General features: G+C 35.6%; 1 protein-coding gene and 1 long non-coding RNA gene across 6 annotated transcripts in view; both read right to left on the reverse strand.

Annotated features, from left to right (window-relative positions):
* Nucleotides 1-21955, reverse strand: part of tnikb (TRAF2 and NCK interacting kinase b) — a 94731-nt gene that overhangs the window by 28020 nt on the left and 44756 nt on the right. For 3 of the 5 annotated variants that reach the window (XM_073830702.1, XM_073830703.1, XM_073830700.1), the window contains exons 7-17: nucleotides 21582-21712; nucleotides 21422-21476; nucleotides 21264-21342; nucleotides 21004-21179; nucleotides 18850-18916; nucleotides 18560-18758; nucleotides 16172-16288; nucleotides 7172-7258; nucleotides 5776-5964; nucleotides 1681-1845; nucleotides 1356-1601 (exon numbers count right to left, since the gene is read on the reverse strand). In XM_073830702.1, the coding sequence (XP_073686803.1) occupies nucleotides 1356-1601; nucleotides 1681-1845; nucleotides 5776-5964; nucleotides 7172-7258; nucleotides 16172-16288; nucleotides 18560-18758; nucleotides 18850-18916; nucleotides 21004-21179; nucleotides 21264-21342; nucleotides 21422-21476; nucleotides 21582-21712 (1511 nt within the window). Of the gene's footprint in view, nucleotides 1-1355; nucleotides 1602-1680; nucleotides 1846-4209; nucleotides 4570-5775; nucleotides 5965-7171; nucleotides 7259-16171; nucleotides 16289-18559; nucleotides 18759-18849; nucleotides 18917-21003; nucleotides 21180-21263; nucleotides 21343-21421; nucleotides 21477-21581; nucleotides 21713-21955 lie in introns of all 5 variants that reach the window. The other 2 variants (XM_073830704.1, XM_073830701.1) reach the window with 2 other exon arrangements.
* On the reverse strand, nucleotides 10206-14719 carry LOC141300425 (uncharacterized). Its single transcript, XR_012341976.1, has 3 exons — nucleotides 12075-14719; nucleotides 11645-11745; nucleotides 10206-10665 (listed from the first exon to the last, which is right to left on the reverse strand). It is a non-coding gene; the product is annotated as an uncharacterized lncRNA (long non-coding RNA).

Here is a 21955-nt window from a genome sequence, read left to right on the forward strand (position 1 = left end):
ATAGATTACACATTTATGAATGAATTGCACTATATTCACCTTTTTCTTCCCGTAAGAATGTGCATGTGGCCATTTGTAAAATTTATGGGTCTGGTTTTCGGTCTCATCCATGTCCAGCTAATTTAAGATGTACAAAACTTCATGTTTTGCTGTTTGATATTGCAAAATGTTGTGTCCTCAAATTGGGGTGCTACAGCGATCAAAAGTATGAAATCGCTCATAACTCCTAAACCGTCGGTCACAGGCTTAAGTGTCTTATGTCGGTGGAATCCTTGACTCACGCCGGACAAAATGCATGCATCAGATTCCATTTGGGGCGTTTTGGATTTTTTGAAAAATCTACTTTTGCGAACTAGTCCTAGGTTTTTCGCCCAATTGGAACCAAACCAGGGCAGAGAGATTTTCTGGAGAGTGAATATCAAAAATTATCAAAACAAGTTGAACTTCTGATTCACCGGCGCAAAGGGATGCCAAAACGTTCAAAAGGGCCAGGGCCACTTTTAGTAAAATGCCTATAACTCCTGAACAGAATGAGATATCTTTGCCAAACTCAGAACACTTACAGTATGTAACATTTACAGGACAAAAACCGCAGAGCTTGGCCAAAGGTCTGTAAGAAATTTGAAAGAAATCAGCCACTGATGGGCAATATTGCATTTTTCGATATTTTACCGTAAACGATTGTACATACACGCAATATTCGTAACATATTATCAAACTCCTCTTTCCAAACGACTTTGCCTCTAATACCAATCAATCAAACTGTTTGTTAAATGATGGTGTAAAAAACAAACAAACAAACAAACAAACAAAAAAACACTTGTGAACTACTCCTATGTTTTTTTTTGAAAAAACTGAAAAAAACTGTAGTGCAAAACACTGAAATTTACCCTTTAGGAAGCTATAACAGGGTCGTTTAGAAAAGGAGCCGGTTCAAATTTACCCCAAAACCTATAAAACCTAAATGAAAACTCCTGGTGAGTACATGTGACAGGTGATTCTAAACAAGTATGCAAAGTTTTAGTGAGATCAGACCACAGCTGGCGCTATAACAGTCATTAATGTTAAAAATAATATTTCTGTTGTAATCTATTTTAAATCACTGATTTAGGTGGTTACAGGCTTGCTAAATAAAGTATGTGCTTAAATGCCTTAATCTGTGTTCCGAAGATGAATGAAGGTCTTACAGATTTGGAACGACATGAGGGTGAGTAATTAATGACCAAATTTTCATTTTGGGGTGATCTATCCCTTTAGCAGCACTTGATTATATGGTCAGTTATTACAGTTAATATTATTATTCATATTCAGCAATGTTTTTTCACTGCTTTCTGAGATTTTTCTAAGACTATCACCTTTGGAGGGACGTCATCTTCCTGTCTCAGCCAAGAGCTGCGGTCAAACTTTTCGTCTCTGCTTGTGATGCGAGGTGGTGGGGCCGGGGTTTCTGACGTAGGGTCAGAGTTCTGCCGAGGCATCGGAGGTCGGTGAGGCGACAGACCCTCTTGGAAGGCTGAGACGCCCTGAGAGGACTGATCATGCAGTGACTGGGATCCCGTCATGGAAGAGCCATGAGACTTCACAGAGACCAGGTGCGCCATCTGAAAGGAAAACTCTGGGGTCAGTGTTTTTCACAACACATCTGTCTCTCTAAAGACAGATCAGGAGGTCAGAAAGTACCTGAGGCTCTACCGGGCGGTGCATGGGAGGCGTCCGGGCCTGCTGTATGCCTCCACTGCTGAAGGACTCTGAGCGGGGAGGCAAAGAGGGATCGGAAATACGGTTGGCCACTTTGTGCTGGAGAGCCGGAGAGCTCTGGCGGTTCAGCTTGGAGCGTTCCTCAACCTGACAAACAGAGAGGATGTTAGTGTCCATGCAAGTCTTCATGACCAATCTGTTTCCTCTTTGCTTGAGAGTCAGAATGGACTGCGAAACGAAAGTGGCTAATATGTGACACTGTAGGGTTGCACAACTTCTGCAAATTTTAAATATTTAATCATATATATATTTAAAACAGAAACAAAGAACAGCTAAAGATAATGAGACCTGTAGACTTCTGTCAATGTTATTCATCTTTAGCATTCACATAATCACCCAAGACTGAGTTTCTAAATCTTTGCTGAAATCCTCCTGTCCCAAATTAAGACGATGGCCTCATTACGAGACATTTTAGATATTTTTAGACCTGATCCCTTAGCTTGACTGCAGATAATCTCTTATTTGCTTCTGCAGGCCCAATCAAACGACTCAAGCAAAGCTGAAACGTACAACCAAATGACAGAAAAAGAAATATCATCAGGTTAAAGACAGAAGAAAGAAAGGAATCGTTTAGTCCATTATGTCCAGTATGTTAAAGGAGATGCTGTGAATTCTCAAATTCAAACAACAAGCCTCAAAATTGTCATGCACCATTCACAAGCATTTTCAGACAAGAAAAGAATCACTTATGGCCATCCTAGAAGTCAGTCAGGTGACCAATGGGACAGAAAGACACATTAGTGAGAAAACCATGATTATTTTTCTCTGAGAATTGAGGGAGGTTTGGATATGAAATGGCACACTGTCTTCAGAGCACAATCTGTGCCTACAAGTAACACACAACCCCTTATTAACAGCCTATTGTATGTCTAAAGTCTAAAGCAGTGGTTCTCAAACAGGGGGCCAGGACCCACTAAGAGATTTTAGTTATTTTTGCCGCTTTATAGGCATTCTACAGGTAAATATACACACTTGTATGTGTCAAAATGCCTGTCTTTTCAAGTGTCCTCGTAAACAGTAATTTAGGTATTAAGTGAAAGCAAACGGTAAAAAAAAACAAAAAAAAAAAAAAAAAACATGTTACAGTATATTGGATTCAAGCAGCTCTTAAAGTGACAGCTGTGTAATATTCCTGCTGTGTGTCATTCATGTTAAATCAAACAACAAAAGAGAAAATCTCTCACTGCTCTTAAGAAAAATATGTAAATCACACAATGAAAAATATGCAGTTTTTTATAAATTTGATTTCTTTATATGTAGCATTTCTTATTCATTTGTTCTACTGTAGTACTGTTTTTGTGCTATTGCCTGTAATTAGTTTCTTATTCTTATTTATGACTGAAAAGAATCATTAAATTTCTAAGGTATCAAAAATGTTGATAACATAAAGATCTTATTTAAAGCAAAAATCACTATATTGTGATATATATGTGACCACAAAACCAGTCATAAGTCATTTTTTTTAATGAAATTTTTAGTTTTACATCATCTGAAAGCTGAATAAATAAGCTTTCTTTTGAGGTATTGTTAGGATAGAAAAATATTTGGTCGAGATAAAACTATTTGAAAATCTGGAATCTGAGGATGCAAAAAAGTAAAATAAAATAAAAATATATAGAGAGAAACTTGCCTTTAAAGTAGTCCAAATGAAGTTCTGAGCAATGCATATTACTAATCAAAAATTAAGTTTTAATATATTTATGGTAGAAAATTTACAAACTACCTTCATGGAACATGATCTTTACTTAATATCCTAATTATTTTTGGCATAAAAGTAAAATCGAAAAATGTAATATTTTATATTAAAACTCAAAGCCATTTGTGAGTAAACAAATAATTTAAAAGTGTAGAAAAGTCATCGGTAAAAAAATGTGTAAACCATGAACATTCAGATATTGGGATTATAATTGAACTATTTATAATTATTGTAATTATGTCAATATTTTGCCACTCCTAGTTTTTGCAAATAAAAAGTTAGAAATTGAGCAGCTCTGTCATTACAGTAGAAGTATCAGAAATATCTTTGCAGGCCTTGGAGTCAAATAGACTGAGAACCACTAGTCTAAAACTACATTTGTCACCCAACACATCCAAACCTCCCCCACAATTTTTGCCCCACAATCCCATGCTCCTCTCGCATCAGCTTTCTGTAAGGAGCGACAGGTGAGATCAAAGAGAGGATTATGGAAAATCAGAACAAGACAACAGCAAGAGCGGAAGCTGTCTGAAGAAACTCCACCAAACTGGGAGACAGAACCTACAGGAACACATTCACCCAGAGAACCAGAGGAAAACAGAAAACAAGGCATTCCAAAAGAGATCATCCAAATGCCCCGACAGAAATTTGGAAAAAAGTATTTTTCCCGATTCATTCTTCGAATATATGTACCATGACCACATTGGTCATGGCGAAAAAGGAGACACGCATAAGTCATGCTGGCGGAGGCAGACCTTTGAGACCTTTAAGTCTCTCTCAATATCAGCCTCTTTGCTGGACTGTCCGGGATTACGGGCCCGGGACTCTTGCTCAAGATGCTGCTGGACCATCCTGACCAGCTGGGATGGATCTGGCTCGCAAGACACACGGATTCTAGGAACGTTTGGCCCACTGACTATCCTGAGCTTAGGCTCAGCCAGATCCAGCTCTCTCGAGTGGTAGGCTGCTGGGAAGGAGGGGGGCCTTGTGGGCTGATTAGAGGAGCTCTTGTCAAGAGGGAGGAGTTGGCCGACACGTTTGTCTCCAGGACTGTTAAACGAATGGTGCTTCTTGGGAGGAATTCGAGGGGAGTTACTCTGAGCTCTTTCCATCACCTGTGTTCAGATAAGCACAATAAAATTGTTCAGATTATGACCCACAAAACTGAAGACTCAGGGGAGGCCACTTCAGGTTCCAGTGGATTCTGAAACTAATGGAAAGTTATTGACAGGAAGTGAGATGCATCATATGTGGGTACCAAACCTGAAGAAAACCTGAGCAAATGAGAGAATTGACATATGTCTACAATCAGTGACTGGAGGTTCTTGACAATGAACACTAGGGCTGGGTATCAATACAGATTCCTGATTCAATTTGACAGATTCGTAGGTTCTTGATTCAGTGCTGATTCATTTGGATTTATTTCAGTTCTAAAGTTCATTATAAAAGACATAACCTCTCTGAGGGTTTCAAGGACTTTAAGCACTACTTTTTTTATTTTCGAGGACTTCAATCAGAGATCTCACTTATGGTTTGATGTTTTCTACTGTTTAAGAAAAAAATCTGAAAAAAAGATTTGCTCTGATGTTCTGTTCTAAACCAAATGATTCGCGATCCAAGTTCTGAAGTCCTGATCTGAATAATGATTCGCGAACCATCATTTCAGATCAGGACTCGGAGCGTTGTTTGTGAATCGCAAATCATTCAATTCGCAGAATGATTCGCAAACTCACTCTGAAGTTCCGATCTAAATCAAATGATTCACAATCCACGCTACAAAGTCCTGACCTGAATAATGATTTGCGAACCATCATTTCAGATCAGGATTTGGAGTGTAAATCGTGAAATATTCAATTGGTGGAATGATTCAAATACCCGCCCTGAAGTTCTGATCTAAATCAAACGAATCACGCTCCACAACTGATCTAAATCAATTGATTCACGATACTCAAAGAATTGTGATAATTAATTGATTCACGATACTCAAAGTTCTGATCCAAGTCAAATGATTCGCAAACCCGCTCTGAAGTCCTGATTCTAATTAAATGATTTGTGATACGAGATTTGAAGCCCGATCTGAATTAAACGATTCACAATACACGATACGAGATCCGACTAGAGTGCTTCGAAACAGTGAAGTCATTAGTTTCTTGTCAGTATTTTAGGGGTATACTGTCTTTTAATTAAACTCATATTCAGGATTGTATTAATTGATAATGGGATATTTTAAAAGAAGATTCAGATTGATCAGAACATCTATATTTTCTCCCAACCCTAGATAGTATAAATCATGTAAGAGTCCTAAAAAGATCTCTCTGTACCTCTTTAGCCCAGGCCGGTTTGTCACTGGGGTTGACTGAGTCTTTGTAGTGGTACAGTTGTTTTTTGTCTGCAGGCCGTGGCTCTTGTTGCTGTTGCTGCAATGAGACCAGGTAGGCCCTTTCCTGCTGCAGCTGCCGCTGTAACCGCTCAGCCTGCCGCTGCTCCTCCAGCTGCTTCCGTTTGTATTCCTAGACACAACAGAGAACCAGAATGAGGTAAAAAGAGCATACACTACCAGTCAAAAGTTTTTGAACAGTAAGATTTTTAATGTTTTTTTAAAGAAGTCTCTTCTGCTCACCAAGCCTGCATTTATTTGATCCAAAATACAGCAAAATTTTGAAATATTTTTACTATTTAAAATAACTGTTTTCTATTTGAATACATTTAAAAATGTAATTTATTCCTGTGATCAAGCTACATTTTTAGCGCCAATACTCCAGTCTTCAGTGTCACATGATCCTTTAGAAATCATTTGCTGTTTAAGAAACATTTATTATTATTATTATTATCATCAATATTTAAAACAGTTGATTACATTTTCTTCAGGATTCCTTGATGAATAGAAAGATCCTAAGATCAGCATTTATCTGAAATAAAAAGCTTTTGTAACATTACACACTATATCATTCTTTATTTTGTTTGGTAAAGAAATGATTACTTAGAGAAATTAACACTTATTTAGTAAGGATGCTTTTTTCAAAAGTGATGATAAAGACATTTATAATGTTGCATAAGATTTCAGATGAATGCTGTTCTTCTGAACTTTCTATTCATCAAAATAATAATAATAATAATACAAATAAATGTTTTTGAGCAGCAAATCATAATATTAGAAAGATTTCTGAAGGATTATGTGACTGGAGTAATGATGCTAAAAATCAGTTTTGAAATCACAGGAATTACATTTTAAAATGGATTCAAATAGTAAAATAATCTAAATTTTTTACTGTTTTTGCTGTACTCTAGATCAAATAAATGCAGGCTTGGTAAGCAGAAGAGACTTCTTCAAAAAACATTAAAAATCTTATGTTTCAAATCTTCTGACTGGTAATGTATATGGAGTGGATAACCACATGAGACTAACAGGTTTGAACTTCTGTTCTCCTAAAAATAACTGAAGGCTATCAGAAGTTTGGAAGAACTTCAAACTCAACAGCTCTATAAACTAATCCCATCGATGGCCGGAGGGCTGTGGATCCTGAGTCTAATTTCCCCAAGAACTGAGCAATAACAAACACAAGCGACACAAATCCCAAACGCCCCAGATCAATTCACAAAATCGATACCCTCTGTGAGTGGACAGATCGTGGAGGGGACCGACAGATGGCATAAGCACAGAAGATGGAAAGAAAAGAAGTGCAAGAACTTTAAAGGTTAGCTGAAATGATAGTTTACCAGGAGAAGAGCTTGTTCTTGGAGAAGCTGCTGCTGAAGAATCTCCAGCTGCCTTTGTTCTTCTTCTAACTGCCGGCGGATATACTCCTAACCCCATAGCACAGCGCATCAGAGTAGAAAGAGAAAGAGAAGAAAAAGAGATGACAGGGCCTTCAAAGGAGTTGAAAGAATGAAAGATTAATCAAGCAAATCCAAAGGTAAGAAACCCTGATAATAACTTTCAGCCCTGTCTAGATCCCAGGTGGCCTTATGTGTGATGAGCTCGCTACCCAAAGGTCACTGGTTCAAACCGTGGAATGAGCCATCCATGCACTAGGGAGTCACTTAGGACCCTGATCCTAATTTCCTGGAGCAGGGCTATTAACCCCAGACTGCTCCAAGGGAACATTGCCCCAAAGAAAAAGTATTAGAAGGCGGTTTGGATTAAAACCATTTTGTCAAAATGACAAAAAGTGTGAAAGGTGCAGCACAGAATCCAATTCAGTTCTAAAGCTTACTTATACTGGCTTTTAGACAATGGCTGGACAATGAGAAGTCATGGGATATCTATGCGAATCACCTTTACAATAGTTTTTAGTTTTAGCTTTATAAAATTAAGGTTGAACCACTCATGTCACATGGACTATTTGATTGATGTTCTTACTACCTTTCTAGGCCTTGAACGTGTCAGTTGCGTTGCTGTATTTGCAGGGTCAGAAAGCTCTCGGATTTCATTAAAAATATCATAATTTGTGTTCTGAAGATGAACAAAGGTCTTCCAGATTTGGAACATGAGGGTGAGTACTAAATGACAAAATTTTAATTTTTGTATAAACTATCCCTTTAAAAAAACCTTACTGACTCTAACCTGAATGGTAGTGTATGTAGTAAATTACAGCATGATAGAGCAAAAACAGGTACAAGGCAGTGTACTTCGATAGAAAAAACTAGCAGAAAGAAATTGTAGCCTTATTCGCAATTTTGAAAGGATGCATCATATTCGTTCTGAAAAGATTAAACTAGATTTGGCTTCAAACTGAAAACAAGACAAGGGAACTTCATCTGGATTAAACAGTATGTCTCGCTGTGAAGGGCACTTTCACTGTCATTAGCAACAAAACAATGAAACATTTTATGACAGCAATGAAAATCCAGTGCTTTGTGGCATTAACAGCTCTGAAAGCATTTTTACGAAATGACAGATCTTACTAAATTGGGTGTCCCAAAATATCACAACTGTCTCTGAGGACTGTTACGAAATGTGACTGCAATATGATTAACAACCAAAAATCATCTCAAAGATCCATATTGCTAGCTACATCTCTGATTACAACTGTTTCACTTTAAAGTCCCCATGAAATCAAAATTGAAGTTTTTCGGCTTTTAGTATGAATATTTTAGCCTTAAGGTTATCTATAAGCTCGTGGGCTCCAAAACAATGACAAAATTCGCATTTACAAGATATACGCATTCAAAACGTGGTCTTTAACTTCCGCCAATATGGATCAACAATTTTGATGACATCACCCTGCACTGCAGCTTCTCATCAAACTTTCTGTCCAATCAAATTCTCTCTAGAAACCCAAGCATCCCACCCCCTACACCATAAGTAGACGCTGAAACTTCAGCTGAAATTGGATACTTTTTCAAAAAATTTGTATTTTCTGTACAGTGAATAGTATATATATAAGAGATAGGGAACGGAGCGGATCATATGTATGACTCAGTGCAGACCACGAATATATTTTATATATAGATAATGTGATATGGGTGAGATTATGGCTGTCACACGCTTTCAATTGTGGCTTTACCAAGCTCAATGGCTCTGGCCCAAGCTGTATTATAAACGAAACGCTACTGGTAATTTAAAAAAGGGGCCAGGATATGTATGAATATGTTCTGCCCTGTCGTCTACTTTCAGTTGAAATTATGTCAACACAGAATAACTATGTTTCAAAGCACTTTAGTGGACCTTTAAAGGGGTCATCGGATTTTACATGTTGTTTGAACATTAATGTGTGTTGGTAGTTTGTGTACATAACCACCCTACAATGACAAAAAAAAAAAGTATTTTTAAAAATTTTAAAAGTAATATACCCGTTTTAAAATCAGATCATTCTCAGCTTCTTGTCGTTGTGACGAAACAGTTGATTGACATGAGCGTTTTACCTTAGACCTGCCCTCACCGAGCTAAAACAGTCCGAATACGATTGCAATTGTGTCGACTCAGGTGCAGAGGAAGACTCTAATTGAGCGGCTGAGGTGTTCTGTTGTTGGATGTAATAATGAACACAGCAGTAGTCTCCCGATAGCATTTACTCCCGACATCTGAGCCACTTAAGAGGCAGAGGACAATGTTACTTTCGGTTTTAAAACGATCTACATATGCATCTGTTTGTGTGAATCATTCGTGATGCAGCTTTACCAACAGCAGAAGTGAATATATGGGTTTTAGGCATCTTTGCAAATAGCCTTTCTTAACAATGTGCTTGTTGGCAAGTTTCGCCGATAAACGAGACTAAATGCAGCTAAAGTAAACATTACAGCTCCTTATCCCTCAGCAGAGAGGGGCGGGGCGAACAGAGCTCGTGTGCATTTAAAGGGCCCATGCGTAAAATGAGCTGATATTTTGCAGAGCTGATTTTGACAAGGTAAAAGGCTGTTTTTTTACACTACTATTGAGAATTTTTAACCAAAGTACACTCTAAAAAGTGCTGGGTTAAAAAATAACCCAACCATAACCCAGCTGCTGGGTAACTATGGGACAGAACACGCGTTGGGTTGTTTTGACCCAAGTGCTGGGTTGAACCATTTGACCCAAAATGCTGGGTTGTTTATTTGACCCAACCAGTGGCTCAGATTAACTGTGCTGCTGGGTTAAAGATTACCTAAACATTGGGTTATTTGTTGTCTCATTGCCTTGCTACCTTTATATTTACCAATAATAATAATAATATCTAAATCACAAAGGAATGTAAAATTATTATTGTTTTTCTGTAATACATTTACACAACACAAAAAAATGCAACTGTAAACATCAATTTAATGAGTTTTCACATTTCTTTTTAATACAAATTTTCAAAAAGGGTACAGCTGTCACACATTTTGTCCAACCCCTACAGACACAAATAACGGTTTTAGTAGATCAGTTTTTTTAAAACACAAAACTGTAAACTAGGCACTGTACATTCCTATTCTTTATGTCAACATTGCAGCAGAAGAACACTCAAAAATGAATTATTACCACATTAGAATCATTCCAAACACTGTGCTATTAAACGTAAGCCCAACAAAGAGTCCACCAGACAATACTTACAATTTAAAACATGTTAGGGTTTAAATGTTAAGTGGCCAGAAAAAAAACTGTTGCCCTCAAAAACTTCACACATGAAGACTTATGTCCATCAATATGATATACTGAAGTCCGCTTCAATGGCATGGCCTGGAACAATGGCGAAGGTCTGGGAAGTCGTTGTCTCATCCCCAAGGCACAAATGTTGAATGTTGGTCCCCACCTGTAAATTATACGACATTTAGTCTTGCAACATAACTAACATTTTAAGTTAAGTGTATTTTATGAACATAAACACAGAGGTGTTGAAATAAATGCTAATTTCAGAAGAAAATTTCAAACTGCACTTTTAGTCTTTTACATCTGAACTCTTCATACAAGGGTTGGCCAAAATTATTAGAACATTGGTATTTTCACCAATTAAAAAATGGTTTTAAATCAGTGATTTCTATCTTTTGCTGTGGTGTGTCAGTATACGAAATATCAGTTTACGTTTTCAAACATTCATTTTGCCATTAATTGTGATAATCAGGTGACATTTTTGTTTGCACAACAGCCAGTGCTCCACACAGGATCTGTTCTCATCATCATTCAGAAGAACTGTGGCAACGTTTTCAAGATGCTTCAAGAGACCTACCTGCAAAGCTACAGTACTGTTAAGAGTTTTAAGCACTTGTCTAAAAATGTTGTAAAATGAGGATGCTGTCAAAAATAATGTCATTAATAGATTTACTTTATCAATTAACTTCGATTAACTAAATTAAATCAATATTTGGTGTGACCATCCTTTGCGTTTAAAGCAGCTTTTGCCCTACAGTAGGTGCACTTGCATATAGTTTTTCAGGTAGGTCTCTTGAGGCATCTTAGATATGTTGCCACAGTTCTTCTGGATTTAGTCAGTCTCAGTTTGTTCTGTTTCTTCATGTCATTCCAGACAGACTGAATGATGATGAGATCAGATCTCTGTGGAGGATTGACTATTGTGCAAACAAAAACCTCACTGGATTATCACAATTAAAGGCAAAATGAATGTTTGGAAATGTAAACTGATATTTCCTACTGACACACTACGGCAAAAGATAACAATCACAGACTTAAAGCCATTTTTAGCTGGTGAAAATACTACTGTTGTAATAATTTCAGCCACCTCTGTGTTTATATATACACCCTTATTAGAGTAGAAAAAGTAAAACAAAACTTACAGGTTGTATGTCAATGAATGGCTTCCGGGATTTCCGTGGTTGTGGGTCTGAAGACCTTTTCTCCAGAGCGGGCAGGACTTCCTCACTCTCCTCTTTAGCATCTAAAACATAGGAATAATATGCAAACTGTGAAACTTATCTTATAATCACACATTGAAGCACTTTCATGTGAAAGTTTCTTCATTTGTTTAAATAATGCTAATTAATTCCCACCCTCATTCAACTACTGCAGGTTAAGTATAGATATGGGGTAAGATTCAGGGATGTAGAATATGCTCATGCAGAATAAGGCATCAGTATGTGCTTTATAAGTGCTAATTAACAGCCAATATACAAGCTAATAAGCAACTAACTAGTTAACCAGTTGATATGTGTCAGATACAGTTGCATTTTGTTTTTATATATTGACATATTATAAGATAAAGCTTACCTTAAGTCATGTCACCCAGCTCTAAATGCACCTATCCACCTCGCTGAGCATTGGCAAGAATTAGGTCTGCAATTGTAGCCCAGTCTTCAAAAATCTGCCTCTCTGGATTTACCTTCCTAAAGTCTTGTGAAATCTGGTAAAAATTGAAAAAGAAAGACCGATCTGGTTAAATAAGTTAGTTTTATACTGGTCTCCTAGTTTGTAAAGCAACACAAGCATTCACTAAAATAGAGGAAGAGTAAAGGGCACGCTTCCTCCTTTCCAAAATGCTCTGGCGTCTGCCGTTGCTAAGCAACCATGTCCTGCACTCTCCAGAAGACGCAGAAGTTTCAGCAAAAAAAAAATCGCTTGTTCTGTTATTAAATGTATTTAAAAATGTTTATTCCTGTACAGTTATGATAAGCTGTTCCTCCAACTTGGCTGTTAAGGATGAAGCTGATTGGTTCTTGTCACATGTCCTGCGGTGGTGCGCGGACGCGCCTGGAAAAAACGAGCTTCTATTATGAGCACGCATACATAAGGCGCATCTACATTTGAAATAACATGTGAACGGCCCCTAAATGACCGCATATACCAAGAGAGAGAAAGTCTAACTTTACATACTGTAGCTAAGACAACATTACATTTAAGTGACACATAGTAGTACCAGTCATATTGTGGTTTAACGTTATTAAAGTAAGGGGCAGGGCGTTTTAGCTAATGCAGATACCTGAGGGGAAAAAGCGCGAAAATGCTCAACATACAAATGATGGATCTATCGTTGGATTCGGCACGTCGCAGACATTTACTTGTAAAAATATGCCCTTAAAAGATCAATTTTTGTACGAATTGATTGACGAATTTTGACAAAACATTGCAAAGCCATACAGTAACACTAACAGTTACACAGACAGAAACAGAACTTACCCCCGTGTTTCTGACCTACCCTCTCCATAAGACGTTAAAATAAAGGCCATGTATACTGTAAGTTATAAATAACACTAACGTTACACACACACAACTTTTATATAACGATAAAGCGACTGTTGTTGAGGCAAAAATAGTAAGTTAACGTTACCTCGCTAGGCTGCTAAATCGTCATTCACGGAATAAAATGCGAACCCCGCACAGCGACAGATCAAATATTGCATTAAACAGTGAAATCAGTGTGCTCTTAAACACAACTTATTAAAAATAAAGGTAAATAATTATATAATCAAATTATAAACTTAAGTTACCTTATAATCCTGCTTGCTGCAAGGTGCGTGACCGCCTGGCGAGGAGACGACTGAAGAATCCAGAATGTTCGATGAAGTGAAAAAAATAAACAAACCGGTTGGGTCAAAATAACCCAACCCAGGTGTTCATAGTGAAAGAACCCCTTACAGTCCATTTGACCCAGCATGGTCAACCCAACTGTGTGTTTACAGTACCTCAAACAACCCAATATTTTGACCCAGCACAATTAACCCAGCAATGTGTTTACAGAAATAACCCAGCACTTTTTAGAGTGTATATTAGAGACTTTTCATTAAGACCCTAAAGAGTCATAAGAACTTGTGGAAAATAGGCATCTGATGACCCCTTTAAAGGGCAGAGTTTGTGGAAAGGGGGTCGTATCAAATACAAACTTAATTTCAGAACAGCTAAATGGCTAACATCAGTTAACTTCAGGCATGAGTGAGAAGTGGTGAATCTTTACTCTCATTAATGGCTGAATCTCACACAAGACCCGTGAGATGTCCTCATTTACTATTGAACAGGGCTCGTGCGGCCCAACCGCATTTGAAAGGGTGGGTGGGCGCTTTAAATATGCATACCATCCAGCTGAACATTTCTCTCTCTGGAGGAAGTGAGTCATAGACTGGAGAGAATGCTCTTTAAATAAGGGATAGAGGCAGGTGAGAGTCTGATACGCATATCAGAGTGGACGGTTACAGTTGAGTACAAAGTGCACGGCGCATTACACATATGATTAACAGAGGGTTTAAAACTGAGTGCACGTCATATGTCTTGACATATTCCTAGCAGTAATGTTTGCATTTATGGAGAGACTGATCAGAAAACATTTTCACTGTTTTTTTGTTTTGTTTTGTTTTGTTTTTTTCTTACCAATATTCACTCTTTTCTCTAACAGTTATTATTTGGGAAACACTTTACAATAAGGTTCATTAGTTAACATGAACTAAGAATGAATAATACTTCTACAACATTTATTCATCTTAATGCTCATTTTAACATTTACTAATGTATTATTGAAATCAAAAGTTGTGCTTGTTAACATTAGTTAATGCACTGTGAATTAGCAAACTTAGAATGAGTAACTGTTTACTTATTAACTAACATTAACAAAGATGAATAAATACTGTAATAAATGTATTCATTGTTCATGTTAGTTAATACATATAACTAATGGAACCTTATTGTAAAGTGTCACCATTTTTTTATTAAATATTATTGATTTGCAATCAGTAAAAACAATTTGATTATTTGTTAATCATTGCTACCAACCAAAAAGCAGAAAAACATAGTTTTGAATATCTATTATTTTGCATGTTTGCAAAAAACGTTGCATTTTGTACATAACAATATTAATAAATTTCACTGTATTTACAGACTTTTTATATTTACTATAGAATCTGGGTCCTAATGCAAAACCAGCTGAGAACAATTACTTTAGGATGTTTATGAGGAAGAAATGTTGAAAATAAAATAAAAAATGGAAAAAAATAAATAAATAAAATAAAACTTGATATTTACTGTAAAATCTGGGTCCTAATGCAAAAATCAGCTGAGAACAATTAGTTTAGGATGTTTTAAATGAGAAAATGCTAAAAAAAAAAAGGATAAATAAAATAAAACCTGATATTTACTGTAAAATCCTAATGCAATGCATTAGTCCTGATGCAAAACCAGCTGAGAACAAGTCATTTAGGATGTTTTAGAGGAGAAAATGCTGAAAAAAAAAAAAACATAAAAAAATAAAACTTATTTAATATAAAATCTATAAGATATTTAATGTAAAATCCTAATGCCTGATACAAAGCCAGCTGAGAACAATTAGTTTAGGATGTTTTAAAGAAAATGCTGAAAAAAAAAAAAAAAAAAATTAAATGAAATGAAATAAAATAATACAATAAAATATGAAACAAAAGATTAAATAAAATAAAAATAAAAAATAAAATAAAAAATGTGGGTCCTAAAAAAACCCCAGCTGAGAACAATTAGCTAAGGGTGTTTTAGAGGAGGAAATGCTGAAAAAAAAATCATAAATAAAATAAAATGATAAAATTAAGTAAAATAAAAAAATGAAAATAAATAATGAAATATAAAAAATAAAATCAAACAAACAAAACAAAACTTGATATTTACTGGGTCCTAATGCAAAACCAGCTGAGAACAATTAGTTTGGGAAGTTTTAGAGGAGAAAAGCATAAATGAATAAAATAAAATAAAGTTATTAAACACTAGAATAAAATAAAAAAATATACTGGCTACTCTCTAAATATATGCCATGTATTAACAGAAAGTACATCTTTGTCTCCATATCTGTAGTGGTGAATCAGTGGGAGTCTAGCAGTTATTATTTGTTTTAAAATATTAATATAACAAACAACTGTAAAACAAAAATATAATATACATAAAATAATAGTAAGGGTGTTCTAGAGGAAAAAAAAAAGCATAAATAAAATAGAATATATTATTATATCACTATAATACTGAAATAATTGGGTATGTCCAAAAATAAATCAATAAATCAATAAAACAAAACAAACACTCTCTGAGCAATCTCTAAATATATGTGCTATGTATTAACAGAAAGTACATCTTGTCTCCATCTCTGTAGTGGTGAACCAGTGGGAGTCTGTTAGCGTGGAGTGCGAGCGTGTGAAGCCGCCACGTCACTTCATATCTTCCCTTCCTGTTCATATGAGTTCAGTTGTCATTTCTGGCATGCTTTAGCTTCCCTGTCTCTTTTTACAGAGTAAATTATGAGTTAGTTTGTAGTGACAGACCAATATATAACAGCTTGAACAATTATGTACTAAAATAACTCTTTCAGTCACTTCTTTCTCTCTTTCTATTTTATGTATAAGTGGATGTGTGTTTGTGTGTACCTGCTCCCTTTCAGCATGCCTCCTCTCCTCCTCTCTCCGGAGCTGCTCCATTTCCTCATAGCGCCTCCTCTGCTCTCTCTCCTGCTGTTTCCGGAGCTCCCTTTCTCTTCGCTGTTGCTGTGAGATTACAAACACATGTTCTTATTAATAAACCTCCCATTCTTACAAATATATCTGAATGCTGACCCCAACTATTAGCCCACATGCAGTTTCTTTCTGTACCACTAGGTGGCAGTTTAAAAGACAACGCATTTCGGTAGCCATGCTGAATAGAGTGCGGATCGGGCCGCATTTTTCTGTCCGAGCCCGGCCCGAGTCCGACAGAGCAGTAACCGAACCCGACCCGAGCCCGACAAGCATTAAGATATTTATGTCCGAGCCCGATCCCAGCCCGACACAGTTAAAATCTCTTTTTACTCATACTAATGACACATGCACTTTTTTGTGTGGAAAGCCCGCTTTTATTAAGCCACTGTAAAAAAGCGTTCGGAAATGTCAACAGATGAGAGCATCAGTGCACACTGGGCAAAAAGCGCCGTTATAACACGGGCGCACTATCGCGCTGAGGTGACCGAGCCCGACCCGAACCCGAGCATCCTTTCTAAATATCTGTCCGAACCCGGCCCGACCCGTCGGGTTCCGTCGGGTCCCGTCGGGCTCGGCTCGGGTATCCATCCTCTAATGCTGAATGGCCTTTCCCCAGCAGGGGCTTCTGACAGGAGCTGTGCTGAAACGAGGCGGCCTGACAGTGGACCAGCAGGAGATAGATGTGCTGAATGAGAGGTTGACGCCCAGCCGGGTCGCCTTATTCATCCCCACAGGTTTTCTGCTCCCTCTCCTACTGAGAAAACCCTACACCACATAACTCAGGAATATTTCTCTCTATGGTCGTCGTCTTTCTTTATCTCCCGTTTGAAGAATTCCCAAGATGTTGGGTAACCTTCCTGTGGACTGATCATAGCTCAGCGTCTCCCAGGGACTTTAAAAACGAGCCATTGCACACACAAAATAGAGTACAGGAAGTGTCTGAGTGTGACTGGAATAATAGCAAGGAAAAACAATGCTAAATGCAAACAATAAAATGGCACTATGAATATTATCATGCACGAAAGCAGAAGAAAATGCTTCCCATATTTTTTGTTATTGATGTCAGGGGCTGTCTGTAATTTTGGCTTAAATTCATCTGTTACTTGGTATTGGTAATATAGTGAATATTTATACTTTTTTTGATCCATATGTCTTCTGTTGTTGTTAATAATTTAGTATATTGTTTATGATAAAATTACATTTCAAAGTAGTTTTTAATTCAGAACAACTTCTTTGTTGGGTCTTAGCTTAAATGAGAATCAACTCAAATGTGCTTTAAGTAATATAAAAATATATATTATTATAATATTATAATAATTGTATAAATATATATAAATGAAAATATACATTAAAACAATATTAAAATATTTAGGTTAATTATATTAAAATAATCAAATATTTAAATAACAAATAGAAATATTATTCAATAATATAATAGAAACATAATAATTACGTATAAAAATATATATAAATTAATACAATACTATAAATATATATTAAGGTTAAATATTTAGTTTTTAAGATAATATAATTTTAAAACATTTGAAATAATGATTAATATAAATGAATAATATAATTTAAATAATATATATTTTTTAAATATTCAGCTTCAAAGATATTAAAATATAATGAAAAGGGCTTTAAATAATTTAACATAATTCTAAACTATAAGTCAATACATTATAACTATATTTATGAAATATTTAGCTTTAAACATTAACAAAATAAAGTGTTTAAAATAATGTAACAATTATGAACTATATAATAAAAGATAATTATAAACTATATAAATCTATACAATATTATAAATATATTTATATGAAATATTATTTTGCTATATTAAAATAAAATGAAAAGTGCTTTAAATAGTACAACAATAATTATAAACTATATAATAGAATAAAATATAAACTATATAAAGCAGTACAATATTATAAATACATTTAGATTAAATAACTTTAAAGATATTAATATAAAATATAAGGTAACTTAAAATAATATAACACAATAATTATAAACTATATAAATCAATACAATATTATAAATATATTTAGATTAAATATGTAGCTTTAAAGATATTAAAATAAAATGAAAAGTGCTTTAAATAATATAACACTTATAAACTAACTAAATAATAAAATAATAATTATAAACTACATAAATCAATACTATATTATAAATAAATGTACATTAAATATTTAACTTTAAAGATATTTATACACCACTCTAATAGTGAGATTTCAGAAAGATGGCTGCAAACCCACAGTCTTTAAACTGTGTTTCTCACCCCACTCCTCTTACCTCCTCTAGTCTCCTCCTTTGCTCCTTCTGCTCCTCGATGCGTTTCTGCCTCTCTGCCAGTAGTTGGCGCTTGTGCTCCTCATTCTGTTGCTGTTCCAGTTGTTGCCTCCTCAGGGCTTCGGAGCGCTCTTTATTGGCCAACTGCAGTCGCAGGAAGTCCCGCCTCAGGGTTGATTCCCCAGGGATGTTTATGATGGAGCTGTAAGGAAGACGTTCAATCATCTTTACGTCAATCAGGTCTCCACTATACAAGCTTATGGTGTGTGTAAGCGGAAAAAAGCTCTATGTACCTTGGCTCTCCTATGTCTCGCTCTTCCTCCTCCTCTTCACTTCCACTGTACTCATATTCAGTCTCGTCTATAAAAAAAACAAAAAACCTTAATCAAACAGCATTGAAAGAAGGTCTTTCTAAATTAGCGTGTTAACGCAGGCAATTATTTTTTCCAGCTTAGCAGGTGCTTCTGTATCTTTTTTTCTTGACAAGAATTGCATTTATTTAGACACAGAACGTCTTTACGACTACGTCAAATGGGAGGCTTTACAGACGTGCACTTCGAACTTCAATTTAGCGCCAGCCGCTAGTCAAACGAGCCCGGGACAGTTACAGGTGACGAGGGAGATTCAGTAGACAATAGACGACAGTAGACAACAATTATAAAAAAAATATACTGTCTTTATATTGTTTTTACATTAATTTGAAGATTAAATGTGAAATTATTGCAATATAAAAGTATATTTTAAAATTTTTATGTTAGGTGGGATTAATCAAGATTAATCTTTAATTAATTAATTAGTTTAATAAAAAAAACTTTTGAAAGTAACTAAATGGTTAACTCACTAAAAATAATATTTAAAAAAATAAACAGATAAATACATTTTAAATGACAAATAATAAAAAAAATCTATAAATTTCATTAAGTTAATAGTTATCTGGTTATACACAATAATAGTTCAGCTATTACAGCTTATTTGTGTAGGTCTGAGAACATTCATATGAGTATGAACTTCTAGTTGGTACAGGGCTAGTAATTACGACAGCGCTTTTAGTGCCACGTTAAAAAAAACTAAAATTATGAGATTAAAGTCATAATATTTTGAGAATAAAGTCGAAATGTTTCGAGAATAAAGTCGAAATTTTAAGAATAAAGTCAAAATGTTTCGAGAAAAGTCAATGTTTGAGAATAAGGTCGAAATGTTTCAAGAATAAAGTAGAAATTACATGAAAAGTCAAAATGTTTTGAGAATAAAGACAAAATGTTTCAAGAATAAAGTCACAATTATGAGAATAAAGTCGAAATTTCAAGAATAAAGTCGAAATTATGAAAAAGTCAAAATGCTTTGAGAATAAATTTGAAACGTTTTGAGAAAAGTCGAAATGTTTCAAGAATAAAGTTGAAATGTTTCACAAATAAAGTCGAAATTGAGAATAAAGTTAAAATGTTTTGAGAATAAAGTCTAAATGTTTTGAGTATGAAGTGGAAATGTTTTGAGAATAAAGTCGAAATGTTTTGAGAATAAAGTTGAAACGTTTTGAGAAAAGTCGAAATGTTTTGAGTATAAAGTTTAAATGTTTTGAGAATAAAGTTTAAATGTTTTGAGTATAAAGTTTAAATGTTTTGAGTATAAAGTTTAAATGTTTTGAGTATAAAGTTTAAATGTTTTGAGAATAAAGTTTAAATGTTTTGAGAATAAAGTCGAAATGTTTTGAGTATAAAGTTTAAATGTTTTGAGAATAAAGTTTAAATGTTTTGAGAATAAAGTCGAAATGTTTTGAGAATAAAGTCGAAATGTTTTGAGAATAAAGCCAAAATTGCAAGAATAAAGTCGAAATTACGAGAAAAAAAGTACGAATTACGAGATAGAAAGTCGAAATTATAAGAATAAAGTCGAAATTATGAGAACAAAGTCAAAATAATGCAAATAAAGTCTAAATCTTCAAGAATAAAGTAGAGATTGCGAGAATAAAGGTGAAATGTTTCGAGAATAAAGTCGAAATTATGAGAAATAAATAGTAGCAATTAAAGTTATAATATTTTTATTTACTTTTTACTAATTTACTTTCTGGTACTCTTGTGAACGTGCAGCAGAGACCGACACATTGTTGAATAAAGGTGTTATTTTTGTTTTATTTGTGTGCAAAAAATATTCTCATAGCTTCATAACATTACAGTTGAACCACTGCTGTTACATGGACTATTTTAACAATGTCCTTACTACCTTTCTGGGCCTTGAACGTGTCAGTTGCATTGCTGTCTATGCAGGATCAGAAAGATTTCATCAAAAATATCTTAATTTGCATTCCGAAGATGAACAAAGGTCTTACCGGACTAAAACAACATGAGGGTGAGTAATTAAGGACAGAAATTTCATTTTTGGTTGAACTATCCCTTTAAGAATCAATATTGGCTCATCAAAATAAACGCTGATTAAAACGAAAAACTCACCCCTTTCTCCTCTCTTCTTTTTGGTCCGGTCAATGTGGTCTTTGAGCTGGATTCGGACCTGTCTCTCATTGGGAAGGTCTTTGATGAAAGGATGTTTGATGAGCTGTTCAGTACTGGGTCTCTGGTTGTGATTCTTCACTAAACAGCTCTCAATAAACGACTGGAACTTTTTAGACCTACAGAAAACAACAAACCCATCGGTTTCCCCCGTTTTGACTCATCTGTTGTACATATTCAATACGATGAGAGGTTTGACTCACCACTTCTTGGACTTGAGACGGGGCGCTGGATTCCTGGGTATGAGGAAAAGTGCTCGCATAGGATGCATATCGCACAGTGCTGAGAAAACAAACAGGGGTTTGTGTTTAGCAACCGCTGTCTTCATATAAAATACATTATCACATTGTGCTGGACTTACGAGGGGCTCCTTCCGCCATTTCAATCGCCGTAATTCCCAGCGACCACAGATCACTCTGTAACAAAACGCTGCTGTTAGTTTCTAAACAAGACCCCACACAAAAGCAATCAGCTGTTGTGTGAAGAAAGTGACTGGTGTAATTAGGAATCGCTTGAAATACCTTGAAGTCATATGTAGCGTCTGGGTTCTCATCACAAGCGATGACCTCTGGAGCCATCCAATATGGTGTGCCAATAAAAGTGTTCCTCCTTCCGACGGTACGGTCCAACTGTGCACTCACACCAAAATCAACTGTTGCAAACACACGCAATCACACACACACACACACACACACACACACAGGGAAGATTTGGCCTTAATGTGTCTGTGTGCAGTAACGAGAGGAGAGGTCTTTGATGAAGCGCATGCTGCCATCTGCCTCTGTGCCACTCTTCCCTCGTCACCGCAGGCAGTGTTGTCATAGCAACCAGCCTGAACTGTCTCCCAAACTCAAACAACTCGATGACAAGCCCTAATAACTCCAGAGGAGGGTCA

The sequence above is a fragment of the Garra rufa genome, chromosome 24 (assembly GCF_049309525.1).
Source record: "Garra rufa chromosome 24, GarRuf1.0, whole genome shotgun sequence".
NCBI lineage: Eukaryota > Metazoa > Chordata > Actinopteri > Cypriniformes > Cyprinidae > Garra > Garra rufa.